The 9,148-nt window shown below is 46.6% G+C and overlaps 1 protein-coding gene across 1 annotated transcript; it reads left to right on the top strand.

Moving 5' to 3' along the window:
- Positions 1–296: 296 nt before the first annotated feature.
- Hasp (Hig-anchoring scaffold protein) lies at positions 297–8,429 on the top strand. Its single transcript, XM_017897534.1, has 5 exons — positions 297–1,591; positions 2,140–2,270; positions 2,412–2,652; positions 4,912–5,713; positions 5,986–8,429. The coding sequence occupies exons 1-5, from the start codon at positions 787–789 to the stop codon at positions 7,430–7,432; spliced, it is 3,426 nt and encodes a 1,141-aa protein (XP_017753023.1). The 5' UTR covers positions 297–786; the 3' UTR covers positions 7,433–8,429.
- Positions 8,430–9,148: the final 719 nt, after the last annotated feature.

Below are 9,148 nucleotides of genomic sequence, written 5' to 3' on the forward strand. Positions count from 1 at the left end.
TTGGCAGAAAGCCGTTACGGGCGAAGAGAACCGGTGCAGACACCGGAGGAAAGGAGATTTGTCTGGATCAGAGGAGCATATTCGATACGCTTGCAGACGCGCCGCGAATGAATCATGTTTCCGATTGTTACCGTGTATAAAACCGTATCGAATCCACCCCCTTACAGCGTGTAGAACGCGACCAAAGGGGGTGGTCGGGGAGAGTAGGAGATGGAAGGAGGGGTACGGCGCGTTTCTGCGCAACTCCGAGGCTTTTCCCCTGTCCCTCGCCATCTGCTGGAAGCTGCACGAGTGAGGAGATGTATTGAACAGGCTGAATGCGCGTGCAGAGATGCGCGAGTATCCGCGAATTCCCGGCAGCACGGGGCCGCAGTCCGCACAATAAAGAAAAAAATTGCCACGGAGTTAGGGGAACAGAGAGGCGGCGAGCGAGACGGAGAGAGAGACACCGTCCTAATCCTCCTGGACGCCGAAGAGGCAGACTCGATTAATAGTCACGGTCGCGAGAGAAACGACGTCGTCCTCGTGCCGCGGTGCCTCGGGATGAGACTGGTACTTTAAGCGGAGCTTCCGGAACGGAGGACCGTTCAATGGACCACCGCGTCTGGTGATTATCTCTGGTGAAACGTTTCTCAATTTGTGGCTCCGGTTTATAAATCGTTGCATCGGCTCTGTCGCACACGCGTTGTCCTCTTATAAACGCGACGCCGCGTCCCTTGACGGTGTTAACGGGTGAACCGTGTGTCCGTGTAACCGACCAGACAGACTCGACAGACGCTCGATAAGATGAGACCCGGTGGGTTCCTTCTCCTGCATCTGCTGCTACTGTGCATATTTTTCCTCGCGTCCGAGGCGCGACTCGGTCAACAGGCTGTCGCCGACGACGACGACGACGACGACGACGATGATTCGAACGACGAGGAAGACGAGGACGACGAGGACTCCGACGACCAGACCTATCAGACGCGGCCGGAGGTGGACGATGACGGACGCATATACAAGAACCCACGGAATTCCCCGTCGGTTGTATGCCCCCGGGACGAGGAACAGGCGCATTTGCTCGGCCAGAAGTGTCTGCGAAAGTGTTCCGCCGACGAGGATTGCAAGAGCAAGAAGAAGAAGTGCAGATGCGACGGTATTTGCGGGATGTCTTGCATCAAGCCTGAGAGAGAATGCCTGGCTCTCAGCGAGATCGACCACGGCGTGTTGACAGTGACTGGAAGATTTTTCGGCGATCGAGCGCATTACACCTGTGATCCTGATTACTTTACCGTCGGCCTCACCGACAGAACGTGCAGGGCCGACGGTCAATGGACCGGCACGACGCCTTCCTGTAAGAAGGACCCCAGCTCCTTCTGTTCTCAGCCGCCAAAGGTGAAAAACGCGCGACACAACGCGCTCGTCGAACAGACGACCTTCGACTTGGGTAGCGACGTCCAGTACTTTTGCAACCACGGTTACATGACTACCGGCATCAGAAAGGCGAGGTGCCTACTGATGGAAGGCGTTGTTAGCTGGTTCGGGCCTGACATCACCTGCGAACCGCAGTCCTGTGGAGCTCCCGCGGATATCGCCAACGGCTGGCACGCCGGTACGTACCTTTTCTTTCACTTTTCTTCTACCAATAGCGGACCGTTTATCGCCTTTCCTCGAACAATAGCCGAATCTCGAAGAGTCCCTGTTTACGCGACGTCGACGAAGATCGGTGGAGATTAACCCCTTGCACTACGATTTAATTCCGAAAAATTATATACTCGGGTAGTACCTAATTCTAATTAACTATTATATAACCATTCCATCCACGATGAAATTGAATAAAAATTTCAGAAATTCTTCGAATTTAATACCCATTAAAACGCGCGATTAGCGTAGTTTACGATCACAAGATTCTTCGTGAAAAATAAATAACGAGTTGAACTCGTTACTATAGTGCAAAGGGGTAATCGGTTTCTCCGTGAGAAGGAGACAGAAGTAATCCTCAAATTTTCAACGTGTACCGCTCCGAATATTCTCCTCTTAGAGGACCCGATCGAAACCTAGGTAGCCCTCCGAATCTTCTTACTCTCTTTCCACGCTATTATCACCCGGGAAATGTGAGGGGAAATTATCTCACGAGATCCCACCTGCTCTCTGTTCAAGGCGAGTGTTACACGTACAACTGCCGCGTGTCGCATCACTGCGCGGATGGCTACGAATTAGTGGGCAAAGCGGAGAAGCTGTGCTTGTCTAACGGCACATGGACCCCGAAAGAGTCGCCGCAGTGCGTGCAAGTAAGCGGCTTCAACGACACTTAAGCGTTTCGTCGCCTTCTCTGCCCTCCTTCTTCTTTATCTTCCCATTCTTCCGCGAGAGACGTGATACGCGTGTGATGTATGCCCCGCGTCCCGAACCAGGAAACGTTTTCTGTTCAGGTTAAAACGGTGCAATGCCCGCAACCGGAGAATCCAGTGAACGGGAACGCAGTGTACACCTCGTATGCATACAATTCCATCGTGTCGTACGAATGCAAGTACGGGTACACGGTGGTCGGCGCGACGACCAGACGTTGCGGGGCAGATAGAAAATGGACCGGAAAGACACCTACCTGCCAGGAGATTAATTGCGGTTCACCTGGTGTCCTGTACAACGGTTGGATTGAGAATATCGAGTTGGGTGAGTCGCGCGATGGACAAGCTGCACGAGCAAATTCTTCCACGCGTTTATTAATAAGCCTGACGTTACGAGAATAAACGATAGCCGAGGTTCACGAGAACACATTGCATACGGCACTCTGTTCGAGCAACGCGCTTCCAGGACCCACACCTTTTTCGACGATCCAGAAACACTTCATACGATGCATATATGCCCTTCTTTAATTCGCATTTGGTATCATATTCGCATAATTAGTATTGGAATATGAATACGCGAGACTTCGTTATCCTGGTAACGTAACAAGAAAATCTATTTTTAATTTCTTAACCCTTTGCGCTCTACGATTTTTTGGCTAAAGAGGGGTACGAGTTGAAAAATTTGTTTCCATAAGGCTGGTGATATTTTTTGAGCAGTAAATAAGAAATCGTATAATAATTAATACATAGAATTATTCAATTTCGATAGCTCGCACACTGTTACATTATTTTAAATTTGGTATATTAATTAATATCGAGCTTCGAAATTTTATCAAATGGCGACCTAGAGACATCTCTCGAGTGCAAAGGGTTAAATCATCGATTGAGTCGAAGAAACCTGAAAACGAGATATCTCGTACATTCACAATGTTCGGCTTGCTAAACACGAGATATCTCGTCACCTGTACGCAATGTGTTAACCGTTCTAGTGACACAAATCCTTGCTGTTTCCCTGTCCAAAAGTGTCAAGGAGCGCTTTTGCGCTTGTTTTATTTCCCGATCAGAAATGCCAAGAATCGCTATTAAACTGTTTTCTGCTCATAAGTTGTAATTCCTTCGATTCAGTGTTGTTCCGACATCGTTCTAAAACGTGTCGCGATTGGAGGTTTGGCAGCCTAGATCGCTGACACTTCTCACGCGAAATAGAAGAAGCGCAAAATCGCCGCTTGGCACTCAAGCAGTTAAGAACCGGAACAATCTGCTGAGAATTTCACACAGAAGATCCTGTCTTCACGACGGTTTAACCCTTTTAGTGCCTAGCGAAGATAATCGAACGGATTTGACGAATTTGCTAAGGTTTGGGGAAAAACTCGTAAAAATCAAACTGAGAATGATATTTAAAAAATTCAAAATGCAGTGTATTACGGAAGAAAGGGGGGATAATGTAGTGCCAATTGTATTTCAATATTTATTGAAAATTACGCGAAATATATAGAAACAGGTTTCTCTTCTACAAACGATATTTGTATATATAGATCACGTAATTATATTTATATTTGATAAAATATTGCAATTACGGTTCCAAGAAATTACCCCATGTCGAGGTTCTATGTTATTGCTTCAGCGTATACAGAGGCTTGGCACCTATCAGCATGGAATATAACAGGAAGTTAAACCCAAAGACAATTTTTCAAATTCTTTTGCAATGAAATTAGACCGTTTATACATTTTATAAATTTATTTCGAGATCATCGCTGAAGATCACCGCTACCTATATCGACAATTGACATTATATTGCTGAGTATAGCCTTCGAGACAGCGCTATCGCCATTGCATTAATCTATTCACTGATCATGTTAATTGTATAGAATTTCTAGGATGATCATTTTATATATGAATCATATATAAGGCGCCATCGCACAAGCAAAGATATATCGTCGTCCGGCATTAAAAGGGATAATTGAGCCGATATATTTTTAAATCCATTCCGTAAAGGCCTTTTTTAAAGTTATTCATTCGTGAATTGAATAGGTACAGAATGAAATTCATTGAGAAATTGAATAATTACCTGCTCTAAGGATCTACCTGTTTAGTGTACATTAACCCTTTGCACTCGAGAGGCACGCTTCAGCCGCCATTTTATAAAATTTCCAAGATCGATATTAATTAATATGTGAAATTTAAGATAATATAACACTGTGCATGGTATGGAAATCAAATAGTTCTACGTGTTAATTGTTATACAATTTCTTATTTACTGCTGGAAAAAATATCATCAGCTTTATGACAGAAAATCTTTGAACTCCTGCTCTTCTTTAGCCAAAAGATCATCGAGTGCAAAGGGTTAACCTCTTTTTAGCAAGAGAATAGCGAGTTTCCTGATCTTCGTTGCTTACTTTTATCCGTTCCTGTGAAGCTAACATTGGCTAAAATTGTGAATTTTATAATTTCCCATATATTTCTTCCACCTTAGAACGATGTAAAATTCCCAGGGAAATATCAGAGGAGTAAAGCTCTGGTGAATTTTCTCGAAATGGACCAAGTCATAATCTTCGCTGACTTTTTCAAACGCTAATTCCAACAGATACCGGCCTGGGAGCCAGCATAATCTTCCGCTGTAACGACCACATGAAGCTCGAGGGAAATACCTCGTCTGTCTGTCAGATCGACGGAAAATGGCGTTACCCGTTGCCCCAGTGTCTGGCTCCTTGCGTGGTGCCGCAGATAGAGAACGGTAACATCACGATCGCCACTCACAATAGGGATCACATCAACAACGTGACCGTGGTGGAGCACGGGGAGAGATTGCTGGTGTTCTGCGAGGAGAATTACGAATTCGCGGCGAACAGCACACCGGTTGTTTGCAATAACGGCACGTGGTCCATAGTACCCAGTTGCTCACCGGCCAGGTGTAAGCAGATGCCCAAGGCGCCGAAAAATGGAATAGTGATAGCGCCGAAGACCGATCACGGGATGAAGGCGATATTCATGTGTAAGGATGGCTTTGAGCTGGTCGGCGGTGGGCCATTGAACAACTCCAAGTCGATGGAGTGTCAGTACGGCACTTGGATCGGGGATATTCCGCACTGCAACCAAATCTTCTGTCCTTTTCCCGGCTCCATCGAAAACGGGAAGATCTACCTGATGGGGAACATGGGTGTCTACGATTACAGACCGTACGTGAAGAAGGTGGTGAATAACAAGCAGATCATGTACGACTGCGAGAAGGGGTACGTGTTGGACGATGGACCCACAGGGGCCACTTGCATCGGGGGTAACTGGAGCCCCAAAGAGCTGCCGAAGTGCATCCCTGGACGGCATCCTAGGCTCAGATGGAGCAGACGTCGAAGATCCGTGAACGAGGAGAACTTGACTATGAATTACAGGTGAGTTGGGAATATTTCCGGAGCATTGGCTAACGAAAGTAAGCCAGATCTCTAACAGACATGTCCTAATTAATTTAGTTCGCGATTTAAAATATCCAAATTTCCTCGCTTATCTGAGTTTCCTAGAATATCGAGTAATTAACGACATTAGAGTTTGCGACACGATAGAACGGCAAGATTGGAGATTTCCGAGTTGGAAAGTACGATAATTTCGAAGTACGACCTAGCAGGCATTACCGTATCTGTGGAAGTCGAATTAAATCTATTTGCAGGAAATTCATCGAGTTCTTCCGCAAGATCGGCAAGAAGCTGCTGCACCTAGAGATGAACAAGGGCAAGGAGCACGCGAAACACAAGTTCGACGCAAAGAGCTCGAACTCGAGCCGTCACGACAACGGCACAGAGGCTCTGTCGTGGAAGAAGCACTCGGGTCACGGGAACAGGTCGCGTCTTCGCGAAGAGAAGATGATAGACTTTCTGAAAATCGTCTATCGGAAGCTGCAACGCATCGACGCGAGACAGTCGAACAATGCTACCAACGGCAGCATGCACGACCTTCTGAATGCCATGAGCAAGAACTTCTTCCACGTGGACCTGTCGGAATCCCGGCGGAACAATTCCGGCAGAAGTCGGTCCGAGTTCGAGATTCGGAACCAGAGGGAATTCATCAAACTGAAGCGAGAATTCGAGCGGATAATGCGGTTCTACAACAAATCGATGCGCTGGAACGAGAAGCAGAACAGGAAGGACTCGAAGAAGAAGGGTCAGGCTCACGGTGGTGAGAAGGGGAAGAAGTCGAAGGATAAGAAGAAACATCGCAAAAATTATTACAAAGGATTCTACGAGTTCGTGAACAGTTACGTGACCGAGAAGCTGTCTATGCTGGAGGCTCGCAACGCTACCGAGGAGCTGATCAAGAACATGAAGATCGACAAGTTCACCGTGCGAAATGGCACCACGTTCACCGTGGGCGAGATGTACGCGTTCTTCAAACATATCATAGAGGCTAAACTGAACAGCACGGAGGACCCGACGCTGACGGAAGCGTCGACGACCGCGTCTTCCTCTTCCACGAGCTCGGTCGCGGCCGTGAGCAGCAATGACAGCAACCATGACAACAGCCATGACAGCAGCACGGCGACGACGTCCAGCGCGTGGACGAGCAACGACACGACAACGACGCTGGCGACGCCGAGGGAGATCGAGTCGCGCGATAATCGATCTTCGACGATGGCCAGTAACGAGTCCTCGGTGCTGGACAACGAGATACCGGCCAAAGAAGGAGTGCCAAAGCACCGCAGCAAGCGAATACGAAACGCGTCCGAGGACGGTGGTCCTCCGCGTCAGAAGAGGAGGCTGCTGTCCCTGAACGACATGCGGATGGCCAACAAGAAGAGCGCCAACAACGTCGTATCGTCGTCGTGGAGAAGCGAGAAGCAGAGGGCCTCGAAGAGGTTCAGGGCCTACGACGACGAGAAGACCAGGCTGTTCACGTTCAAGGAGCTAGAGGCCCAGCAGCAGAGCCGTGCCAAACGATTCCTGCCACCGTCTGAGCTGGATAATCAAATCTTTTTAAAGAACTTGTATCTTCACGCGTACGAGGACGAGTATCGGGCTAACGTGAAACGCTCGATCGTCCTGGAGAATCAAACGAACGATCAGCAGCCGGCCGTCTACAGGAGGCGCAAGGGCAACCTGGACGCGTACGAGATCAAGTGAACGAACGCGGGATTCATTGTGTTGTGATATTATTGACGGAATTTACTGAGGTCATTAATACCGATATCAATCGATTTTAGGCGAGTATACACCATATACGATAGGATTATAATCGTTGTCCCTCGTCGATGCGCATTGTAAGACGTGTATCGCGCTTTTTTCAATGAATCAATCTTTTTCCATTTGCCAAGTCTCGGTGTAACCCGGTTTTACCATGGGGTTCAGTCATTATTCCTCACTTATTCGTCGCGGTGTGAGCTGATAGGGGTGTTTAGGAGTTCGTCCCAGGTTCTTCCCCTCTTTCTTTCCTCCTCCGTTCTTCTTTTCGCTGTTTCTCCGTCTCCTGTGTCGTGATCGTCGATGAGAATTCCACGAGTACTCGATAAGCGAACGGTTGATTCGTGTCCTTTGTCCACCGAACGCGGGAATTAGCGCGCCAACCCCCCGAGCAGTTGAAACCCTGCCGAGACTGGAGGGTCGAAATTTTGTCACAGGGTCTTTAATCGATGATGTTCAAAGACTGATCGACTTGGAATTTTTAACCTAACATGTTCTTAAGCTTCCTCGCTATTCTTCTGCCTCTATCGGGTATGAATCTTCGACGCCGAAGATGATGAAAAAGCTAGCCAAATTTTCTTCCTTTCACTGATCTGTGATACGAGGCGGTAGTTGTTCTTTTGACGTGCCGGGTATAGGTTTAATTAGACGGGTAAATTAGGAGCAAACGAGAATCAAAAGCGTACGTTTCGACTGCAGGGGGTGAGAAGTATTTTAGATAATAGCGGTCGCTGAACGTAGTGGTAATCGTGAGCGTGTCTCCTTCCTTTTCACAGTAGCCAGCTCGCATCGCGGAAGTATTTTAAACTCTTCGAAAATCGTATTAGTAGAGGATATGTTAACGTATTTTAAGTACGTCGTGATGAGAACGCATCAATGAAAAAAGCCAAAAAAAAATGAGAAAAAAGGTAGAAAAAATGAAGAAAAAATAGAAACGAAGAAGAAAAAGAAGAAGAAGGATAAGGAAGACGAGTGGAGAAGAATGATAAAAAGGAACACGTTCGGAACTCGTTCGATCAAACGATCTTCCGTTGAATAAATCGATTAAGTTTTCACGAACCGCGAGGCTGTGTTTGTTAAACTATTATATCGATTAAAAATAGGTTTTTTAACTGTTATTATCGAAAGGCATTGTAACGTTGCGACGTTGTATATATACATTCACGTTGATTTCACGTCTTTCTCTCCTCGGTTTGATACCAAGACGATAAAATATATATATACATACACGGTCGTATCAATACTCCCGTCCTCGTCTCTTCGTAATTAACTTTTACTTGCGAACGTTTCAAGTCCACCGTACACACATTCGAACCATTTGTATCGATCGATCGATCGACCCTTTCACACACGTATACACTACACATGTACACGCGCGCACGCGTTGCGAATCAAACTGGAAAATCCACACTCGAGCATTTTTATGAACGACAAGCCATGGACAAGTATCATTAGTGAATAATAAGTATTATGATACGAACAATATACCAGTAACGTGTACGTCATTCCTCGAATTCCCGAGACTCACTCGATTCTCGCCGCAAATTTTTATGTATAATTTCACGTCCACAATTTTTCACATTATCTACTTCTCTTTTATTTTAAACCTTTTAGAGTTGACTAGAAAAATTAAACAGGCAACTAATACAGGCAGGTAAT

This window comes from Eufriesea mexicana, unplaced genomic scaffold, assembly GCF_001483705.2.
Source record: "Eufriesea mexicana isolate 0111107269 unplaced genomic scaffold, ASM148370v2 scaffold507, whole genome shotgun sequence".
NCBI classification, from domain to species: domain Eukaryota; kingdom Metazoa; phylum Arthropoda; class Insecta; order Hymenoptera; family Apidae; genus Eufriesea; species Eufriesea mexicana.